Source organism: Siphateles boraxobius, unplaced genomic scaffold (assembly GCF_051911475.1).
Source record: "Siphateles boraxobius isolate OS27281-9 unplaced genomic scaffold, OSU_SipBor_1 226, whole genome shotgun sequence".
In the NCBI taxonomy this organism is placed as follows: domain Eukaryota; kingdom Metazoa; phylum Chordata; class Actinopteri; order Cypriniformes; family Leuciscidae; genus Siphateles; species Siphateles boraxobius.
The window spans coordinates 120447-144834 of NW_027508840.1; the positions used below are offsets into that span (position 1 = coordinate 120447).

General features: G+C 42.6%; 2 protein-coding genes across 15 annotated transcripts in view; one reads left to right on the forward strand and one right to left on the reverse strand.

Annotated features, from left to right (window-relative positions):
* LOC143747549 (uncharacterized) overlaps positions 1–24388 on the reverse strand; it is a 177955-nt gene that overhangs the window by 98271 nt on the left and 55296 nt on the right. For 7 of the 14 annotated variants that reach the window (XM_077240366.1, XM_077240363.1, XM_077240361.1 and 4 more), the window contains 5 exons: positions 17094–17158; positions 16633–16915; positions 16153–16286; positions 16035–16067; positions 15380–15653 (listed from right to left, as the gene is read on the reverse strand). In XM_077240366.1, coding sequence (XP_077096481.1) covers positions 15380–15653; positions 16035–16067; positions 16153–16286; positions 16633–16915; positions 17094–17158 — 789 coding nt within the window. Of the gene's footprint in view, positions 1–15379; positions 15654–16034; positions 16068–16152; positions 16287–16632; positions 16916–17093; positions 17159–18985; positions 19043–24388 lie in introns of those variants that run through there. The other 7 variants (XM_077240372.1, XM_077240368.1, XM_077240370.1 and 4 more) reach the window with 5 other exon arrangements.
* ncdn (neurochondrin) overlaps positions 1–24388 on the forward strand; it is a 219944-nt gene that overhangs the window by 43431 nt on the left and 152125 nt on the right. The window lies entirely within an intron of this gene.

Below are 24388 nucleotides of genomic sequence, written 5' to 3' on the forward strand. Positions count from 1 at the left end.
CAATATTTTTGATTTTACAGAATTAACTTAAATTTACAGTAGAAAATAATTTTCTGTATCTGATATAATGTGAATTTAACGATTTATTGAAGTACTAATTTATGTTTTGTTCCATTGTAACACACTGACAACCACCATTCCCAGTGGTGATGAGAGTCACATGATCAATCAAAGCTCATCACAAACAGCTTTTCCACAAGAAAGTTAATACTAATATTTAGAAGCTGCACACAGTGTCACTCACACAAACACTAAACACCATCATGGTAACACATACGAGATATTAAAAATTCAATAAACATTGATTTAACAACATTAAATGTAACATGAAACCCTAATGTGCACAACTGATTAGAAGAAAACTATGAAGAAAGTTATTTCAACAAAAATACATCAAATGTGAAGTGTCACGCAGGGAATTGTGGGAATGTCAATTTACGTTTTTTCACTGTAAATTATACAATGACTTGTTCTTTTTCACCTCCAGAAATTTAATTGCATTTTACTGTAAAATTACATTAAATGTACAGTTAGATCTATCACAGTTATTTACTGTATATAGTATGGGAACTCTCTGTTAATCAATTAACAGTTTTTCACCGTAGGATTTTTCATGTCTTTTGCCGTTAAAATCACGATAACTTTTTAGAGTAAGGCTAGGATTTCTTCTGTAAAGTTCCCATCTGGCAAAGCTTTTCATCTGTTTGCAGTTTCACCTCTGAATCTTTTTCAAGAAAGATTTCGCTCCCAACTGCAGAAAAAAGTCAATTAAGGGGTTCTATGCAGGAATTTAATACAAACACCTAATGCATTTTTATTTATTTGCTCAAAGATGATGCATGTTGGGGCAGAAATGAAACCCAACAGTGGGTCAGAGAGAGAGATGTGTGTTCGCAGTGTTTCATCCACCGGGAAATCGACACCCCTCCTGCTAAACACATATAGAGACGCTTTCATATGAGTGTGTTTACGCTCCCGCGGGAGGCTTCGTCAGGCCAGCGAGTGTGGGCTTGTTCTGCGGGGAACATTGGGCTCTTTCAGCGCTGTACCGGTTCTACGGACCCGGAGCCAAACAAAACGAGGCGACTTACAGTAAAAACATCACTCAAATGATATCCAGCAAGCGGTGTTGAACACACACAGACACACACTCAGTTCTAACACCAGAAGCAAAACATGTTTATGTGTCGATGAGAAGTTCACTGACATGAATGCTGAAAATGAGAATATAATAATCTGGAGATTGATATAAACAACCACAGATTTCAGCAGCAATACATCTGCATTTACTGTCTCTCAATGGATTTATGATCAGTATTATTTTAGCATTATTTATCTACTATTAACACTGGACTGACCTCAGCTGAACAATGATACTATTGTCTTTTTACTGAATTGAATCATTATTTTCCTGTGTATCCCTGTAAAGCTGCTTTGAAACGATCTAAGCACAATAGAAATAAAGCTGACTTGAATAGACTGCTATTATACTACTATTATATATTAATATTTTGAATGAGCTTTTATTATTCAGTTTTAATTTTAGCTTAAAGGATTAGTTCACCTCAGAACTAAAATTTCCTGATAATTCACATGATGAGCCACACATTACGTAATCACGTTGAAAAATCACGCGGGTCAGAAATGTAGGATGGGGCGAAAAACTTTTCTTTCTTTTTTTTTACTAATCCTTTAAGTTTTAGCAATTTGTTTTGTGTTTTTGGCATTTTTATAACTTTTTCCAAAATATTTATTTAGCTTTAATTTATGTTTTGATTTTAGTAATTTTAGTACTTCACCTTAAGACTAATTTTCTTCAGTCATTTCTTCCCTATTGTGCCGTATATCCGAGTGAAACTCTTCTGGAAATGTGGGCGGGCTTGATTTTGTCTGTGGGGAATTCATTGGACGGTTGTGGTTTGCTATTGGCTGATCTCATGATAGTGACAGGTTGCCCCGTCCTCGTCAAAAGAAGAGAGATGAGGGGAAGTTATTATGATTCAAGATTACGAGACACATGAATTTAAAAAAATAATGATGTGTGCGGATGAATAATTTATAATAAACACTGCAATATTCCATAAAAAAATAAGAATTGTCCATTTTGAGTTCAGTTGTTTTTCTTCTAATATTTGTTTTATTTCAGCTTAGTTTTAGTTAACAATAACAACACTGATGTCCAAAGTTACTCTACAACAGTATTAGGGAAAGTTACTTTGAAAAGTAATGCATTACAATATTGCGTTACTCCCTTAGAAAGTAACTAAATGCTTTACTTAGTTAAAGGTGCTCTAAGCGATGTCACGCGTTTTTAAGGCCAAAACATTTTTTTGTCACATACAGCAAAGATCTCCTCATTATCAGCTAGCTGCCTGTCCCCTGAACACACTATAAAAAACGTGGTCTCTGCAGACACCCCAGGCTCCAAAACGGCAACAAAAACAAACTGGGCTAACCCGCACAAGGAAACATAACAAACTGTTCCAGCCAATAACCGACAAGAAGGGTTTGAGGGTAGGGTTGCCAACTTCAGAAAAAAAAAAAGGTTCTTTACCAGGTTTTAACCAGGAGCGACCAGACAGCAGAGGATTATGTTCGCAAATCAAACAATGATTTGTCCCAAAAGAATAATTAATTCTCAATTTAGAGTTTGTTATTCATATGGTCTGATGCGCGTGAGTGTGGGCTATGATTGGATGATGACCGGTGTCGTGATCGTTCTAAAGTGTTGTGTTGCTGTTGTATCAGTCAAACGGGACAAGTGAGGTCCCGTACGGGACAAATAAATTAGGCCCAATAATCAGGGCGTCCCGGCTAATTCGGGACAGTTGGCAACCCTATTTGTGGGGTTAGTGCGCGGATGAGGAGGAGGGGGGGTCAAGCTAGCCTCCGTTTTGTTTGACAGTACTTTAAATGTCAACAAGAAGTGATATCACCCGACATCGCCTAGAGCACCTTTAACTTTTAAAGAAAAGTCATGTGTTACATTACTTTTGCGTTACTTTTCCTCACCTGGGCTTGGCTTGTTTGTTTTGTTTTGTTGTTTTAAAAACAAAAAAGTTCTATTTTTGGGCAAATGTTCTACATTTTAAGTTCTATTTTTTGGCCAAAATTTTAATAATAAGAATGAAGGAAATGCAAATTCACATGTGTACAGTATAGGGCACCACTCAAGTTTAACTGAATCATCAGCAAGTACATTGGTCAAAAAAGTGAGATTAAATGCATAAAAATATTTGTTTTGTTTAACATTTAATTATTGGAGGTTTTCGTAGTATTCTGATTTTGCATTTCACTGATTTTTTTCATTTTGAGGAATTTTGAATCTGTTTTTTGGCCAGTGAGATGAGTAAATGCTCACATTTAATCTAGAAATACAATAACAATCAATTTCTCCCAACATGAGGACAGGAGAGCTGTCAGTCAATAAATGGGAAGACAAAGTAACTTGCGTAACTAATTTGAAATAGTAACTCGGATATTTTGTTGCAAATTTAAAAGTAATGTGTTACTTTACTAGTTACTTGAAAAAAGTAATCTGATTACGTAACGTCCTGGTTGCGTATGCAACCCACCGTTCCCTGAAGGAGGGAACGGAGGACGTAGTCGACGCGACTGAAATGGGATCACGCTAGGGAGCCTATCATCTTCGATTACTATTGAACGAGCCAATGGAATTTGGCGTGCGTGATTTGCATCACACACTCCGCCCCCGCGGCGCGGGTATAAATACGGAAGTGGATGCACGCACTAGTTGCTTTTCGCTGAGGAGCCGAGAGTAACCCGGGGTCAGCGGTGGTCCAGCGGTAGTGGCAAGGGGACTACGTCCTCCGTTCCCTCCTTCAGGGAACGGTGGGTTGCATACGCAACCAGGACGTTCCCTTTCAGTCGATAACGTCGGACGTAGTCGACGCGACTGAAATGGGATCAACCATTGAACACGCCACTAACGCTGCCACCTTCCAGTGCCTAAACCAAAGCCTCCTGATGCCCCCGCAAACTTAAGGCGGGGAAGGACAGGGCTTAGGCCAGGGAAGTCACTGCTGTTCCTACAGGACCACTGGGAAAGCGTTCCCCGTACGTTGGAAGGAAGGGACGCTGCGGAAGCCACGTCCAACCCAGAGGGAGGTAATGTGGAGAATACACATATGAACTGGGCGGCAACCGGGCAGTCTAACATATGGAATGTCACTGGGGAGGCTCCAGCCTAAGACGGGGGGAGACACACCGGACAGTGACGGCAGAGAGACTCTGCCGAGGGAAGACACGGGCTCACCGCAGGGAGCCGTATCGTGGAAGAATACACATATGGGGTCACCGAAGGGACCGCAACATATGGACCCAGCCTAACACAGGTTCCACACTGCTTACGAGTGGTAGGCCTAACACCAGACGTTCCGCACGTCCGACGTCGGAGGGGTGTGGAGGAACTCAACAGGGTTCAATTTTAAGGGAACTCAACTGGAGTAAAAAGGCGCACGTATCCAGTCCATAGGAGGGGAATGGCGCAGCAAGCCGACACTTGAACCGGGCTCACGGTGAAACTGGCTTCATGAGAAGGGAGCCCACGGGAAGCAGCGGTTCAGCCAGGTGTCGTCCAGCCCCCAACTCTAGAATCTGTTTAGCAAAGTATATCGTCAACGCCCAGGCGGAGCCCTTTACACTCATCATAGAGGAGCTCAACACCTAAGTGGACATGTTGCATCTCGGATCTTTGCCGAAATGAAGGCAAGCACTAAGTGCAACCTTGCATGGAAACAGCCTTCCCTCTCTGCTGAATTCCAACAGATATTTGAAGAGCTGGTCTGAGGTCTATGACTTGCATTCTGTACACGTCCAAGCAAACGGACAGAGAAGCCAGGGCTGGATCTGCCTCCTCCAGGGCAGCGCTTGCAGGCTCACCACCTGCTCCTATTACGGGAGAGGTAGGAACCTTGGGCACAATCCGAGCCGGGGTCTCAGCCTGTGAGAGTTAGCCGGCCCAGACTCCAGGCACAATACGTTGACCGAAAGCGAGCAAGTCCCTACCCTCTAGTAGAGACCACGCGAGCAGGAGAACTGATATAACAGAATTTTTAACTCACTACCTGCAGTGACTCAGGGGCGGTCTCTGCAGTGCAGTTCGCACCAGGGACAAGGCCCAAGAGGATAAAGAGGGACACAAGGATTTACAAGACCTTGCTCCTCAGGAACCTGACGACCAGAACGTGCTTCTGCATACTTCTGCAACACGATGAGCGTCGTTTAAACACCGAGGCAACATCATTTTGAGGGTGATTCAGGAAAACAGCCTACTGCAACCCATTTTGCAGGAAAGAGAGCACTGAAGTGATCGAAAGCTTTCAGGATCTCCTCAGGAGAGAAGACGCACTCAACGACTAGGTTCCACTTCTAAAGGCGTAAGCACGCTACCCCATTCTAGGGGGTGCTCGCAGAAGTGATGGTAACTATCACATGTCTTGTGATAGCCACCTGAACCTCCGCGTTCAGATGTAAGACCGCCCGGAATCTCCGGGGGAAGAACGCGTGTGCCATCGTGCCCCGTCCCCGAAAGAGTTTCCAGGGGAAGTCAGGAAGGCTGTTGAAGGGAACCAGGTCTAGTTGGGCCAATAAGGGGCAACTATGAAGACCTGTTCCTCTCCTGACATGGCACGTAGGTGCAAGTGACGGGCGCAAAGGACAGGAGCATTGCTCAACACAACATGTGAAGATCACTGGGCTTCAGGAGCATTTTCTGCTCAGCACTTGGGTGTGACAAGTTCACTGAGCTTCAGGAGCATTCCTGCTCAACACCTGAGTGTGATAAACTCACCGAGCTTCAGGAGCATTTCTGCTCAACACCTGAGCACGAAGAACCTCACTGAGCGACAGGAGCATTTCTGCTCGGCACTTGAGTGTGACAAGTTCACTGAACTTCAGGAGCATTCCCTCACTGAGCTTCAGGAGCATTTCTGCTCAACACTTGAGTGCGAAGAATTTCACTGAACGACAGGAGCATTTCTGCTCAGCACTTGAGTGTGACAAGTTCACTGAGCTTCAGGAGCATTACTGCTCAACACCTGAGTGTGATAAACTCACTGAGCTTCAGGAGCATTACTGCTCAACACTTGAGTGCGAGGAACTTCACTGAGCACCAGGAGCATTTCTGCTCAGCACTGCGTGTGATGAATTCACTGCGCTACCTGTGATGGACTCACTGAGCTACAGGAGCATTGCTGCTCAACACCTGAGTGCGATGAACTTCACTGAGTTTCAGGAGCAACTCTGCTCAACATGAAGTGTGATGATCTCACTGACCTGAGCAGCGCAAGGCGACCCTGAGTCGCCGTCACTTCTTAGAAGGCTCACTGGGGTTAAACGTATTCTGCGGGCCCCTGGGACAGCTGGGACCCCGTGTTTGTCCAAGGGTAGTCCGCTCGGTTTACTCAAACACTGGCGGAAAAATAAAACCGGGGGGGCAATTGAGCGGCCCCGGAATGGTCAAGACCCAGCGGACCCAGGGGATGGAGTCTCCACTTGCCCTGGCTATAACTGTCGTGAGGCTCGATGGCGGCACGATTGAGTAAGCGGGAGGGGTGGAACAAGGCGCCCTCAGAAGCGTCTGACTCCAAGGAGGAGGTGACGGGAGAGTTTGTGACACCCGCAATGTCTAACAACTCGAGGCACGAATGCCCGTGTAGTCGGGGGTCGCCCAGGCCCCCGTTAAAACACGCCCTTTGTACATGGCCCCTCTGCTGAGGAGGGTTTGGCAGCAGACCGGGATGAACTATAGTCACACAGGGTGAGCTGCTCTGCCACGGTCACCTCGGGACTCGATCGTAAAGCTAGCGCTGAAGCGGTCACATACGGAGGAAGCCAACTTAGGCTGTCGCTATCGTATACCCCAGGAGCCTCTGAATCTTTTCAGTGGGACCCTTTCTCACTTCAACCCCAGCTGAACACATTCTCACTGGAGAGACGTGTTGGATCGAGTACCTCTCCAAAACTGAAACAGAGATACTCAGCCCGTGGGCGAGATTACTCTCTTCCAGCTGACCTGAAGACCCAACGGGCTCTGGAGCACTCGAGGGGAAGGACACCACGTGTCCTTCAGGCCAAAGCTGCAGACCAATCTTGGGCCAAGATGGTCACAACCCACCACCTAGTAGCACGAAGAACGAGTTTACAACTGGCCTTCGTACCGGCTGGAGGAGCGGCTATATCAAATCCTTCGCCAGCAGGATAAGATAAGCACGCCCAAGTCAGGAGCACTGCTCAACACCTGGTGTGAAGAATATCACTGAATTTTCAGGAGCACGTCTGCTCAACACCTAATGTGATGTTACTATCACTGACCTGAGCGGGGTCGCCGAGCCTGAGGTGGGGCAGCAAAGTAGAGACAGTGGTGTTAGTGTGCAGTGCAACACTTACCTGTCTCCACCAGCGGCAGGGGACGTGAGAAGGCGGATGACCGGGTCCTCGAACGCCCCAAGCTGCCTGTTGGCGACCAAGGGAAGCTGGGGGATGTAAGGCTATTATACAGGGTCACATCCGCCATACTGGCCCACTTGGGACTCAGGAATAGAAAAATTGCTCTTTTTCTGAATATGTGGGTACCGCTGACCCCGTTTTTATAGGGGCCAGCGGCGGAACAGACACACACATAACAAAAAACTCCAGCCGGCCCTCCAACCAGCCAGAGGGAGTGGATCGGCGACCACTCCACAAGCAACTCCTCCATCCCTGAGAGCCCGTCCAGGTTCAGCGTTTTCTTTTGCGCTGGAACTTACCACCTGGCTTGGCAGCGCCTGGAGCGGGCTGGGCGCCCCTTCCGCGGCCGGCTCCGCGCCGGAACCTGGGTGAAGGCTGCTGCGGTGGTTCGGCGGGAGCTGAGGCGGCTGCAGGCGGACGCCCTCGGCGACGAGCAGGCGGAGGATCTGACCTCGGGGGGCGGGTGAAGGCAGCAGCGTCCCTCCGAGGCAGGATGTGCCGGATGGCCTCCGTCTGCTTCTGAGCTGTAGAGAACTGTTGGGCAAAGTTCTCCACAGCGTCGCCGAATAACCCAACCTGGGAAATGGAAGAGTCCAGGAACCGAACCTTGTCCGCATCTCTCATATCGGCCAGGTTGAGCCAGAGATGGCGCTCCTGGACCACTAGTGTGGACATCGCCGAACCCACCGCGCGAGCTGCAACCTTCGCCGCCCGGAGGGCGAGGTCAGTTGCAGTGCGGAGCTCACCCATGAGCTCAGGGTCCGAACTACCCTCGTGCATGTTCATGAGTGCCTGGGCCTGGTGGACCTGGAGCAACGCCATGGCATGCAAGGAGGAAGCGGCTTGCCCACAAGCTTTGTAAGCCTTGCCCGTAAGAGCGGACGAGAACTTACAGGCTTTAGAGGGGTGACGAGGATCACCTCTCCAGGAAGCGGCCGCCGTTGGGCATAACTGCATCGCAACGGCCCGCTCCACCGGAGGGATAGCCTCGTAACCCTTCACCGCTCCCCCATCAAGGGTAGTGAGAGGGGAGGAGCTACTCAGGCGGTTTCTGGCAGAGAAAGGTGCCATCCATGCCCTCGTAAGCTCCTCATGCACTTCAGGAAAGAAAGGAACCGGGGCGGCGGACTGAGAACCAGTACGGCCCGCCCCGATATACCAATCATCCAACCGAGACGGCTCGGGACACGGTGGAGGGTTCCACACGAGCCCTACCGCCTCGGCGGCCTTTTTCAGCATAGCTGACATCTCTGGATCTGGCTCGGGCAACACTGGTCTCCCGGAGGGAGGCAGCGCAGCCGAGTCATCATCTCCAGAGTTCAGCTCCCCCTCCGATGCTGCGATTGACAACGTATCCCCTGGAGGGGCCCCAAATGACACGGCTGGCCCGTCCATTACAGAGGGACCAGCGGGATCAATGGGGAGCTCCACCGGTTGCGGTGTGAAAGAGGAGTGAGGGACCCACGGGGCGTGGCCGGGCGGATTACCCCTCACTGTGATCCTCAGATCACCCAGCTTGGACGGCACCCCAGTCCTCCTCTGGGAAGGTAACCCAGAGGAAGAACAGGGGCGGGGCCCAGAGGTGGGGACTGCGCCAACGCTTTTAACGAAGGCGAGTCTAGATCTCAACACCGAGATGGACATGTTCCCGCAGTGAGAACATGTCTCATCCACGAAAGCTGCCTCAGCATGCTGTAAGCCCAAACATGCGACACAACTTTCGTGACCGTCAGAAGGGGATAGTGCCAGACCGCACCCAGAAACGCACGGATGGAATGGCATCTTGAAAAAGACGCACTCACACCCGTGTTGCTCTTTTAGGAAATGGGACCGTCACCAGTGCCGGAGCACACAGGGAATGACCGCGGCAAACACTGAATAGTCTTTCAACTAACAGTGAAGCACTCACTTCTCGCCCTCTAACCAACCGTCAACACATAAACAAACAGTAGAAATTTGATGCTGTTAAAACAGCAGTTGAGAGCTGAGAAGCTCGCGATCACCGCTGCACCACGCTGTAGAACACCAACACTGGAGAGGTCTTCCCGCAAGAACACCGACACACTCGCTCGTTGAACACAACAGCACTCTTCAGAGACATCAAAGACGAACGGCTCCGAAGCGAAAGGCAACTAGTGCGTGCATCCACTTCCGTATTTATACCCGCGCCGCGGGGGCGGAGTGTGTGATGCAAATCACGCACGCCAAATTCCATTGGCTCGTTCAATAGTAATCGAAGATGATAGGCTCCCTAGCGTGATCCCATTTCAGTCGCGTCGACTACGTCCGACGTTATCGACTGAAAGGGAACTCAAGTTACTTGTAATGTGTTACACCCAACACTGCTCTACACACACTTTCCTGTGACTTTCAGCTGACCATTCATATTGAATATGTTAGTTAGCATCAGTAAAATGTAAGTAAGCTTTATTTATATAGCACCTTTCACAGACAAGAGTGGTCACAAAGTGCTTCACAGTAAAAGAAAAATAGAAATATAAAACAAATAAAAACAACAACATGCATAACATAAAAAACATATGGCTAGTTAAATTCTTGTCTAAATAGATGTGTCTTAAGGTGTTTTCTAAAAGTTTCCACAGAGTCCAAGGCCCTCAAGGCTAATGGAATAGAGTTCCAGAGCCTTGGAGCCACCACACAGAAAGCACGATCACCTCTTCTTTTAAAACGTCTTCTGGGAACAGTTAAAAGGTCTTGACCTGAAGACCTCAAAGAGCGACCAGAAGTGTGTGTTTGTGCGTGCAATAGATCCTGGATATAAGAGGGAGCTTGACCATGCAAGGCTCTGTAAGTAATGGTTAAAATTTTGAACTGCACTCTAAAACTAATTGTAAGCCAATGAAGAGCCTTAAGCACAGGTGTCATATGTGATCTCCTGTTGGTCTTTGACAAAAGTCTTGCAACTGCATTCTGTACAACTTGCAGTTTGTCCATGGAGGATTTGTTTAAGCAAGTGTACATTACATTGCAATAATCCAAGCGAGAGGAAAGAAAAGCATGAAAAAGCATCTCCATCTCTTCTTTAGAAACCACAGATCTAATCTTAGCGATGTTCCTGAGATGGAAAAAACAGGAACGGACCACGGATTTAACATGCCTGCTGAAACACATAGATTTATCAAAAATTACACCTAGATTTCGCACAACATTACAGTCCGAGGATGATAGAGTCCCAATGGCCTGCCTAATCTTAGGAGTAATGTTGTCTGGAGCAAAAATCAGCACCTCAGTTTTGTCTGAATTTAGTTGCAAAAAATTGTCTGCCATCCATTTATTAATGGAGGCTAAGCAATTGTGCAACAAGGACAGTTTGTCTAGCTTATCAGGGCTAAAAGATAAATATAACTGAATATCATCCGCATAACAATGGTAAGATATTTCTCCAAAAATACCAATAATCTCCCTGAGAGGAAGCATATACAGACTGAACAGCAGGGGGCCAAGCATTGAACCCTGGGGCACACCACAGGACAGATGAGCAGACTCTGACATATATGTTCCTATAGACACAGATAAACTCCTGTCTGAGAGATAGGAGGAAAACCAATCCAGAGCTGATCCAGTAATACCTACAGTTGTTTTCAGTCTATCAATCAGAGTGCCGTGATCCACAGTATCAAACGCTGCACTGAGATCTAATAGAACCAACACAGAACATTTACCCCCATCAGCAGCCATCAAAATATCATTTGAGACCCTAAGGAGGGCAGTCTCAGTTAAATGTTTTTTACGAAAACCAGATTATAACTTAACAAAGATATTATGAGAATCCAAAATATTATTCAGCTGGTTTGCAACAACCTTTTCTAGAATTTTAGAAAGAAAAGGCAGTTTAGAAATAGGCCTATAGTTTCCAAATGGAGCTGCATCAAGATTGTTCTTTTTCAAGATAGGCTGAACAAAAGCATGCTTAAAACAGCTAGGGACCTGGCCCAGCTGAAGAGATAAGTTTAAAATTGAAACCAAACATGGGCCAAGATGATGTATGGATTTTAAAAGCAAAGATGTAGGTAAAATATCAACAGGGCTTTGAGAAGGTATCATCGTGCCCACTAATTTAATGATGTCATTCAGGGTAATGGGGCAGAAGGAGTCCAGTATTGAAGGTCTGTGATGTTTAACTATATGAGGTTTTGCTGATGAAACAATGCCTGCCCTGACAGCTCTAACCTTGTCCACAAAATGAAACAAAAAGTGGTTGCAGTCAACATTTGAAAACACAGGGACAACACATGCAGCTTGAGAAACAATGTTGTTAATTGTTTCAAAGAGAGCTTTAGGATTTTTTTTAGAGGCAGATTTCAGATTAGTAAAATAAGAGGCTCTAGCATCCTTAATCATTTCGTTTAAGTCCATTAAGAGCTCTTTAAGACATAGGCGGTGGACTTGTAGCTGAGTCGCTTTTCTGCGACAGACACGCCTTAAGCTGCGAATGGCGCCATTCATCCACGGGGATGTATTAACAGAGGGAATTTCTCTAGTTTTAAGGGGCGCCACTTTGTCCAACGGCAGGGTGCAGTGATCATTAACATAATGTTTTTCTGTTGGCACTGGAAGCAGATCTGTGGTACAACACTCAATCTCTATACTCATCAACACACTGTGGGTTCATCCTCACTTATCATCCAGTGGTGGCAATCACACAAAGCTTCTGGTTTCAGCGTATTCTTAGAAACCATAAATGGTTGCCAGGGACAACCGCTCGAGGCTGAGACGGCCCGCTCAGTGGCGTGTTTCCCAAAAGCATCTATCTATCTTTCTTTTATCATTCTCTTTTCTTTCTTTTTCTTTTTTTCTTTCTATCTTTCTTTTTTCTTTCTATCTATCTCAACCTTGAGCTGAACACGCTCAAAACAGTGGAGATGATCGTGGACTTCAGGAGGAACAGCCCAGCACTCCCCCCACTCACCATCATGAACAGCACTGTGGAAGCAGTGGAGTCATTCAGGTTCCTGGGCACTACCATCTCTCAGGACCTGAAGTGGGACAATCACATTGACTCCATTGTGAAAAAAGCCCAGCAGAGACTGTACTTCCTTCTCCAGCTGAGGAAGTTCAACTTGCCACAGGAGCTGCTGATTCAGTTCTACTCAGCCGTCATTGAGTCTGTCTTATGCACATCCATCACTGTCTGGTTTGGTTCAGCTACCAAATCAGACATCAGGAGACTACAACGGACAGTCCGGACTGCAGAGAGGATTATTGGTGCCCCCCTGTCAACCCTCCAGGACCTGTACTCTTCCAGAGTGAGGAAGAGAGCAGGTAAAATCATCACAGACTCCACTCACCCTGGACACCACCAGTTTGAACTGTTACCGTCAAGACGGCGACTCAGATCACTGGCCACAAGAACATCTCGGCACAGGAACAGTTTCTTCCCACAGGCCATTTCCCTCCTGAACAGTTAACACTCCTCCCAAGGCATATGCCTTTAAGTGCAATACTCCCACTGTTTAGTGCAATATCCTACAACTCAGGTGATACTTATATGTAGATTTATTTATTTATTTATAATATTCAAAACACTGTAAATATGTTCATAATCTGTAAATCTGAAAATGTATATTCTGACTAAACCCAACTGTGATACTTTTATTCTCATATATTTATATATTTTTTTTTATTCTTATAATTTGTAGTATTATGTTTCTTGTTGTATTTGTATTTGTACATGTCCACTGGAAGCCTCAGTACCAAAACAAATTCCTTGTGTGTGCAAGCACACTTGGCAATAAAGCTCTTTCTGATTCTGATTCTGAGAAGCGGTCCCAGCACTGAGCCCTGAAGCACTCCAGTAGCTAGATGATAACAGTGATGGGGAAAAACATGTTTCTGAATAACAGATCCTAGTGATGTCATGTAGATGAAGAGAAGCGGTACCAGCACTGAGCCCTGAGGTACACCAGAAGCTTGATGTTGGGTCTTAGACACCTCACCTCACCCCTCCAAGACACCCTAAAAGACCTACCTGAGAGGTAAGACTTGAATCATTATAGTGCGGTTCCCAAGATGCCCTACGTCTTTAGGATTGACAGGAGGATCTGGTGGTTAACTATGTCAAAGGCAGCAGATCCAGCGGGATGAGAACTGAGGATCTGGAAGCTGCTCTTGAGTCTCAGAGCTTCAATAACTGAGAGCAGGGTGTAGTAAAACTCAGCGTGGGTGTAGGAAGAAGAAGACAGGGTCGGCGGGAATAGGGACTCGCACTTTATTTATAAAGAAAACAAAAGAAAACAAAAGGTGCGCTCGTGCGCTTTCACCGTAGTGAAACACTACAGCATAAAATACAAAAAACCTTCTCCACGATCACTCAGTCCGTTTCGCCCGTGTGTGCTGCGGGTCGCGTGCGAGTCCCAGCTCTCTCTCTCGCTCTCTCATTCCCGGCAGCTTATATGCGGTCTCCACGCCAATCACTGCAATCAGACACAGGTGTTCATCATCTGCACTTGACCTACTTACTCACCGCACAGCTCGCTGACTCGTCTCTCGCTACAGACATAGCAAAACCACGCCCCCCCCCCCGCCACATACCCCCACCGCCCGACTCAGGCCGGGGAGCCGTCCGGCCTGTAGCCTCCCCCCCCCCCCCCCCCCCCTCCTGGAGAGGAAGTCAGCCACAGCCATCTGTGCACCCGGCCTGTGGACCACCTGGAATTTAAAAGGCTGTAAAGCTAGATACCAACGGGTGATCCGCGCGTTGGTATCCTTCATGCGGTGGAGCCACTGCAGGGGAGCATGGTCCGAACAGAGGGTGAACTCCCGCCCCAGCTGCGGGGACCTCAGGTTATTAGTCATGGCCATTTACTGAGATTTATGAGTTAGTTTTTTGTTTGTTGTTATTTTGGCAAAACTTTCCCCCGAAGCAATTGCCCCTGTTTTCATTATTATTCTTTTTTATATTGATATTTCTGGTTTGGTTATTGTTTCTTTATAGCAGAAAATTAAGAGTTAATTTTGGTTGAATTGGTGGTTGTGTTGTAGATTCTGGGACAGAAGGTTGGAAATCCTCATTCTCTCCCGGGTTTTCTTTTTCTTTCTCTTTTTTGTAAAATGTAATTCTTTACTATGTTACCAGCTCCTCAACCCTAGATGGGTAGCTATGTAACACTATACCTCCTCCTCATTGTAAATATCCAAATGAGCCTTTTTGATCCAGAAACATACAATACAACATGCAATGCTGTAGTAATTTATTGATGTAGAAAGAGATAAACAAAGATGAATAAATACACAAACCCCTGGATCAAACTGGGGTTAAGAGTCAGGTTTATTTAAAAAAAACACATTTCAAACCTTTACTGAATGTGCTTGAAATGTATCTTTTATCTTAAGGATAAAAGGTGCATAGGTAAAATGAAAACAATGATAAAAGTGCAATATTAGTATTGCTCAGAAAACAGTAGTTTGTTATTTTGCTTGTAGGATCAGTGGACTGTGGTGTAACATCCTCTCATTCCACTTAATCTGGCAATGAAATCAGAAAACCATTATTAAGGCAATGTACACATAGTATAAATAGTACAAATGTCTGACACACCATCTCAGTCTCCCTCTCTCTCTCTCTCTTTTTCTTGCTCACCTGAAAACACCTCGACCTCACACAGTGTGAGACATTCATTGCGCCCAGGTATAAAAATGTTGACATATCGCCCCTTAATAGACTTAAACTCAAATGTTTTTGTCTCTCCAAGTGGGATGGACACAACAGTCACAGCCCTGTGAAGACACAGAGTAATAGAGAAATAGAGAGGGGTATATTAAAATGGCAAGAAGCATATTAAATATACTTCTGTCAAAGGCAGGTTTGAATTAAAAGGATATATTCAAAGTAATGTTATCTTATTTATTCATTTTCTAACAATTTGTGTAAAAGAGAGACAATACTTACAGCTCGTTATTGTTGCCATTATTTACCAGGCTGTTGCCAATACGGATCTGAGCACCATTTATCCTCTCTGCAACAGCATCTCCACGATTAGTGATACTAACCCTGGTTACCCCGTAGACTGCCAGCAAGTCAACTCTCCACCAGGGGTCTCTGTCTGCATTAGTCGCACTGCATGATCCCAGATTGTAATTTGAATTCCTGTTGCCATCGACAGCCTTTTGAGCTGTTCCTTGATTGGAGGACTGGACAGCTGGGGCTCCAAGAGCAAGATTCCCTGTATAACAGAATAATAAACAATAACTTTTTTCATTTTACTTTAATGTGCAGCTAAAGTATAATCCCAATAAAATCAATATGTCCATGAAATTATTTATTTGTTTTAAATGACTTAGAATATTTTTTTCTTCACAGAAGCTTTGCGTTTATTACAAGTGAGTTTAAAATATTTCAACTCAAATCAATATTTTGTGTCCAAAATGATTTCTTTTGTGGCTAGTAGCCATGTAATAAGCCGGGGGTCTTGATCACCCTGTCGGGGTTTATTTTGCGATAAAATCTGTCTTGATGTACATTATCCCTTATTGGTTACCAAATGTTCAGTAAGAATATTAAAGATGTGTTATCGACAACATTGAGAGTAATAAAGAGCACTCACGTGGACCACAAATGTATGATGGTGTGTCCATTACTGTTAATAAAATAATAACAGTTATACAGACATTAATAAGTACATACACCAATTCTATCCGTCATCTTCTTTCTCTGTCCCTTACCTGCAAACACCTCGACCTCACACAGAGTGAGGATTTCATCATTCCCAGGTAAAAAAATGTTGACATATCGACCATTAACAGACTCAAATGAAAATGTTTCTGTGCCATTAGGAGGAGTGAGAATAGTTGCAACCCTGCAAATACATGAACAAAGTTAAACTGAAATACATGAACAGAGTTAAACTGAAATACATGAACAGAGTTAAACTGAATACCAGTGGCTACGCAACACAATGCACATGTCTAACAAATTAAATTCAGCTGTATTGAAATCAAATGGTTTTGTATAGCACTGCTACAAGAAACAAATGTATAATCACAATCTGATTAAAATATGTTGAAGTAAAGTAATTCTCCATGGCTGTGGCTCGCTGAGTGATTGGTTTGTGGAGGAGGTACAATTTTAAACTTCTGTTTTATTAAACCAGATTGAACATCATAAACATGGGAAGATGATAGAACAATTGAAACATTTCTTACAGCTCATTGTTGTTTCCGTTGTTGTCCAGCTTGTTACCAATACGAATCTGAGCTCCTCTAAGCCGCTCTTTGCAACAGTCTCCACGATTAGTGATGGTAACGTTGCTTACACTGTAGACATTTCCCAGGTCAACTCTCCACCATGGATTAAACTCAGTTTTAGTGAAAGTGCATGATTCCTTCTTGTAATCTGAGTCTCTGTTTCCATCTATGGCATGTTGAGCATCTCCCTGTGGGTGTCCTAAGGAGGACTGCACAGCCATGCCATTAAGAGCAAGATTCCCTGTTCAATATGAACAAAAGGATTAGACAGGTACAAAGCATTACAAATAAATATAAATAAATCACATTTTTGATTACCATATTTCAGAATATAATTTAATCTGATCAATATGAAATGATACACAATGGATACAGATTTTTAAATCCAGGCATTTTTACTTGTATTATTCTAAACGTACCTTGGGAATCAGTGACGCACAGCCCAGTAAAAAGTGTTAGAAACAAAACCACACGTATGGCCATCCTGATATAAGACATAACAACACATCTCATATCAGCATATGAAGGAATCATCTTCAGTTTCTCCTCATTTAAACAAAGAAACATATGCTAGTGTAATGATAAAATAGAAGAACCTCATGACATTCATTTATGTTTCTCATAATTTATCTTTGGCTGCATTATGATTTTGTAATTCAAAATAAGAACAAAGTTTGCGTAAGCAGATGTGGCTCATGTGGACATCATATATAATTATCCTATTGCTGTTTTGTTTAAATTCACAAACCCTGAACAAATGTACCAATGCTGTCTGTTGGTCTGCTGTACGTTGATGACTAAATGTATTTCTTTTGGATTTGTATTGATATTTTGTTGTGCATAAATCATCGCTATACAAAATAATTAACTTCCTCCTTTCAGATTCCTTAAATTAGTTTTGTTTTGAGAAACCGATTGTCACAGTGTCTGGTTTGTGTTTCCCGGGTGTTCCACTAGAGATCTCTCTCCCTTACTGTCACCGTTCATTTTGGAACTGCATTTCCCACAATCCTTTGTCTGTCCTCACTACTCATCATTGCACGCAGCTGTTTCTTATTACATTGTTTAGTTTCTGTGTATAAATACCCTGTCTGTTTTAGTACTTGTCATGGAGTTGTCATTAATTGTCACCACACTTCTGAGGTCTGTCCTTCTTGTCTGTTTCTTGTTTTGTTTCTTGTTTTGTTTCTTGTTGTTTTGTGTTTTGGATTCATATATGGACTTTGACCTTCCCTGAATGACTATGGATTGCACTTCATTAAATACTGCAACTGGATCTATCGTTCCCGTGTGTGTTTCGTGACACCGATGTACTGTAATGAAATCTACAAGCAGACATAAGATCATTTTAGAGTGTTGGAAAGTATTAAATGATCAGTGTTATGTAATGCCATTTAGAATAATAAGCAATAAACACTATTGGCATGTCGAATTACAGTCGACGCTGATTCAACAGGGAGCCGAGGAGAACCTTCAGTGTTAGAATGAGCACACAAAAGCATTACTTAATATTTTAACCAGATTAGCATTCTAAAACAACTTAATGCTAAAATATCTTATGGTTAATCTAATATCTGAAGAGCCACATTAAAAAGAATGGTAACTGGTTAGCATGTTAATCATTAGCATGCTAAGGCAACAAAGATGTTTCTCAGGAACGTTAGCAAAGGAATCCATAGACACCAAGATCATGATTCTGACAAACCTGATCAAAAATGATTAGCAAAAATAGCCATTTTTCAGATCTCGTGACCTGTAGGTGGCGCTGTTCCAAAATTCTAGATCGTCAGATCATGATTCCGAAGAAGTGTTCCAATTTTCATTTCGATTGATCAAAGTTCGGCCGAGATACAGCCTCTGAACCAATTTTAGGTCGACCTTGTTAAACATAACTTCTAAACAAATATGAGTTAAAAAAAAAACTGTTCAGTTCAATCTGTTCAACATCTTATCAGATTTTGGACAAAATTAGACAATTTTAAGGAGCAGCGAAAAAACGTAATCCTGTACTTTTCAAAATGGCTGCTACTGTAATTTGTGGAGTCTTGATGCAAGATGTTTAATGTGATCAGCATCATAAGAGGAATCAGGTGTACTACCTTTTATTTTTCTAGATCAAATGGTTCAAAAGTTAGAACAATTTCTATGTAAATTTTTTTGAACTGTACAAGTGTGGCAAATTTCAAAATTGTTCTACTTACGGTTCATATGGCTGCCATTGACTCCCATTAGGGAAAAAGAAGAAGAAGAAAACTAATGGATTCCAATTATAATGTTACCGGTGGAGAGAGTGTGTAAACATTCAACTCACCTGGAATCTGTCAGTGTGTCAACCTCACAGAAGACCTTCACAATTCAGCTTTTAAATCTGCTTTCAAACAAAATATTATGTTTCTATACAAACAATAAATAGCATTATTAATATTCGTTTATAAACAATTGCTATATTTTTTTTATCCAATATATTATATATATATGAGAAATATCATTCCCTGTCAAAACATTTCAAACCAAAAATGTGCTATTAAACATAGATATGAATATTGATACGAACCAGCAGTCTGAAGAAGGTCTAGTTGAATAATATTGTGCTCAGAAATGATTCTCTATTTATTGTTGAATTAAGGCCCTCCCAACCAAATAAGTTAATCTGATATCTGTAAAATAAACATCTAATGGCTCAAATTACAAAATTCCCCATTTTTGAAAGCTGTAACCCTCACCTTTACAGTTCCTCCTACAATATTAGTCTTGGTTAAACACAAAGATGATCACATCATAATTGTCTATAATTAAAACCTCTCTGCGTTTTAAAGGGAGGAGGGAGGGGGGGTTATAACCTAAATTGCACACTTTTGTGATTTATTTCCTCCATTAAATAGAAAGACTTGATATAGTATTTGAACAAAGTTAACTTTATACTAAGAGAAACAAAAACATATGCGTGATTTTTTCCCCCAAACCACCTCAGCGGAAATCCCGCCCTGCAGCCGATTTCATTGGTTTAGGTTACAGTGACGGGTAGGTTTAGGGATCAGTGTTTGGTGTAGGCAATCAGTACAGTGATTGACATGACCAATGAAAACTTTAGAATTGGCTGCAGGGCGGGATTTCCACCTGAGTGGTATGGGGAAAAAAATCACGCCAAACATATTATTCCATTATTGCATATGCAGAAAGTGTCCGTTACACATTTTCCCTGTGTGTTATATCTATATTTATGACGTGTCGACTGTCGGACTTCTTGTATAATGGATAGATTTTCACTATTGTACTTTCACTATTTTCTCGTCTTTTACCATATATTAACCTTAACACAACAACCTGACACAAACACTTGTGCTTTCTGTTTTTTGCACAATGATAAATTTCATTTTAAGTAATTACAAAAAAAAAAAACAGAGCATTTTTTCACTGTATTGTGCATCTAAGCAAAAGAGTTAAAAGGTAAATTATTATCACCTGGTAATTGTATGATGTAAATCACTTTATTGCCATATTGGTTATCGTGTTAAGACCTGCTCCTGGGGAAACTGCATACTTGCGTAGGCCCCGGGGCCAGTGGATCCGTGTCGAGAGTCTCCTCGGTCAGGGAATAAAAACTCTGGAATCAACTCCAGATACCTCAGGATGGAGTCTCCATTATTTTCCGGATACACTTCAGGACTTGTGTAGAATCTCGCACAGGTGTCAGGTGTCGACTAGTCTCAGCCTCAGACGTCACGCCAGCGGATCGTTGGCTGAATACATATGCCACACTTTTCTGGAAACACTTCAGGAGTTTCGAAGTCGCGATCTGATTGGTTGAATTCTACAGGATGTCCGGGAGACGTGTGTGTCGCGTTCTTTATCGGTCCGTCTGGAAACAAATGCATGACCCCAAAACCCCTCATGGAAGAAGAAAGCCGTTGTTTAAAACTGTGACAATGAGCGCTTACCAGGATCAAATAAACGCTGGATTTTCAAAAGTATGTGAAGTTCGCGTCTCCATTGTTGCAGTAAACTTGCACAACGTTCTTGAATTAATAATTTATTAGATGCACGCCTGTCTGTTATTGTAGCGACATCAACATTATACTGCCACGCCCCTTAACATGACGAGGAACAAAACGAACTGTGATTCAATTAAAATTGTAGAATGGAAATTAATTTATGGTGTTTTTGAGCTGGCATAACACGAACCATTTTTGTTGACAGCTGAAACTCGACAGTGGATTTCCCAGCATGCTCCGCATGAGATTGGATTGGGATGCTAAACTCCAAACTTCCTCCAATTACATTCAGTTTTTAAAACGTATACAAGTCGAACAATTTAACAGGATTTGAGTTGAATCCAGGGGTCCGTTCTTCATACGTCGCTCATTTAGCAAGATTTGATTGTTGACGATAGGCCTATTTCACAAAATGGCGACCGAGACCGGAAGTAGGGTAAACTCTTTTCCGGTGAAAAAGCGCTAGCAGTTGCAGTCGGAGAACAAATGCGGAGACTAAAAGCGGTCAGTCCTGTTGCGTACCTTTTTATGTTTCAACCCAAAGAAGAAACAACCCTATTTATCACTTCACAGCTTTCCATATTTTGCTGGTTTCCATGGAACAACTGGGGAGACGTTAAATCACGCCAGAGTGACACAGACAACAAAAAGACTTCTGGTTGCGCCGCGCCCGCTACGATCGCCATTCATTCTCAAAATGGACTGTGAACAGCTTGTTTTTTCTCTCAGTCATTCATATATCTGACAAAAGTAAGAATAGCAGATGTTGTCCGTTTTGTTGATAGTTTTCAGTGAGCTGTGAAAAGATGGCTGAAATTTGACAAAGGTTACAAATTCTTGACGTTTGCTTACATTAAAAAAAAAGTTCCATTAATTTAAATGGCATGACACTTGATGACTGAGCTCACATTTAAACGTTACTATATCTAAACACAATAAATAAATAAATTGAAATTATGTCTGATTGCTATGAGTGAAATCTAGTGGCTTTTGTTACAAATTCATGTTATTAAGTGTTAGTTTGTCCAGGAGATTGCAGCAATCTTCCACTAGATTATGGCTCATTTTTCATGTTACCACCATGAATGAAACTAAGAATTGTACATCTTTACAGTGAATTTGACCAAACGTTGCTATAATTAAAAAATGGTTAGACTAAAAACATGAATGAAGTGAGTGATATTACATGTTTTTAAAAAAATCATGATGTTACAAAACAATATTTTAATGTCTGAGGTCCCCCTTATGAAAAGAAAATATATTTCCCTATATATGAACGATTAATATGAAATGGTTTGACAGCTCACAGGCATAAATGGTTGAAAATATACAGAATAATATATGGTGTTAATACATTACAATATATTGAATAATACATAAGGAATTTTCATATATTCAAAAATATATAATGTATGTAAAGTGTCCCCCTGTCCTTTTGTCTTAAATTCACTTTTCATAATTTTAAGGCCGTAAATATACTTACATTTCTCAAAAAGTGTAATAAATGTGTTAATTTTAGTTTGAATGGGAAGGACGAGGATGTTCACTGTGCTGAGGGGGATGTGATGAAGCCTGGAGTGGAGCAAAAGTCCGTTCCTCTCTGCACTCTGAGCGCGCTGTCATCACTCCGCTCCTGATCCACTCCGGGTTTTCCAGTCCCACTCCCGGTAAAAACTGCTCCGTGTTTACACAACTTTAAAAGTTATTCTAATGTGTTTATTTTTGTATATCACAAACGTCTGAACTTATAATACTATATGTAACGGTTTGGAAAGTATTCTACACATTTAATAAATGTTCCAGCTGCCCTTGCTTCCACAAGTAAACAGCAGGCCTGGCAAAGCGCACCCAGGAAAAAAGGGAAAGAAAGTTACAGAAAACAACTTCTACAAACAATTTTAAATTGCCAACAGTTAATAATAATAAATAAAAGTGCATGACGTGCAAATCGGATAACAATTAAGTGCAATATAAACATGTTTTGTCAGGGCATCACCCCCGAACCCGGGCATCACTCCCTAACCCCGGCATATACACTCAATTTCAACATCTGCTTCCTCCTTTACACGTGTCTGGCGTGATTTAACTTCTCCCCAGTTGTTCCATGAAAACACGGAAAGCTGTGAAGTGATAAATAGGGTTGTTTCTTCTTTGGGTTGAAACATAAAAAGGTACGCAACAGGACAGACCGCTTTTAGTCTCCGCATTTGTCCTCCGACTGCAACTGCTAGTGCTTTCACCGGAAAATAGTTTACCCTACTGCCGGTCTTGGCGGCCATTTTTGTGAAATAGGCCTATTTGGCATGATCTTGGATTGTTTGGTTCTTCAATGCTCATCCTGGACTTGCTGTCATAGCCACAGGTGCGTGAGCTTAAACCTGCACGCGAGCAACTTATTTCAGGTGAACAGGATTAGATCGCGGCTTCATAAGCGGAGCTGATATGGGAAGTCCTTTAGTGCAGCGCGATAGTGTAACATTAGGCTACTTTCTGAGTTAGGCTATATATTTTTTCTCGTGACTCGTGAGGGTGTCGTTTACATTATTAATTTGTTGGAAACACACATTAATGTTCGACTCGTCGGAGTCGAGCTTTAACAATGGCACAAACTGTGTGCACTGGCCTAAGATTCTTTGCGAGTGGCTCTTTCCTTTACACTATTGGAGATGCGGAGAACTCGATGAAAAGTGCTGTCTGTCGTGCCATTCGCAGTTTACCTGGCGCTCAAGCAGTTTTTAGTGGGTTTTTTTGTGGCATTTGCAAGCCATTTAAGACCCACGATTGTAAAGCAGGTTTTTTTTTTTTTTTTGTCAACGCAGGTAGGCTTTTATAATTTTTTAATGAAGATCATGCAATCATGACCATGCCGATTATGACTGGCAGTATGTCCCTCAGGCTTCACTAACGTGATTATTGCATAGACCATAGACTGCACACACGTTCCCTTCAAGGCCTCAATGAAGGGGATTTTGTGAAGAAAGGGGGATCACAATGTAAATGTGCAGGCAAGTTACTATTATGATTCTTAATATTCCAGCTTGGTAGTATTTTATCAAATTTTAAAAAAGGCAGTTGACTGACTAAAATCTCTAAGATGGTGTGTGACCAGGATCTGGGCATGATTCAAGAATTTTCAGAGATTCACTTCTATTCACATTATTTGAACTTGGTGAGGAAAATTATAAATATTAAGCTCACTGAATTTCATACTGATCCTAACAGAACTGCATTTATCAAGGATTTGGATATGCAATTCATTCTTTAAGTCTCTCTCTGTTTTCTTTCTCTGCAATATATTCACAAATTTGTTAACTATACTGCGGGAAAAAATGCTATTCCAATTTTCTAATATGCATATATATATATACTGTATATTGTACCACATAGTTTATTTATTTGGTTCCATATTTCAAAATTTACATTTTAAAAATGTAGGTCATGAGGCAGTAGTTTTACTCATCTGTATGTTGATTAATGTTTATTTTTTAAGGTGGTAAAAACATTGTCTCATGCTCTGTAAAGTGTTTCATTGATAACTATTCATGTATACAAATCATACTTATTTTTATGAATCCATAATTATTTATAAATCTTGTTTCAACACAGGAAGAGGAAGTATTAGTGCAGAATGCATTTACTCATATTGTGGTTGAATAAATTGATTTAGTGGCAGTTGTGTCTTCTCATAACAAAATAAAAAGAAATGTCAAAAGATTGATTTC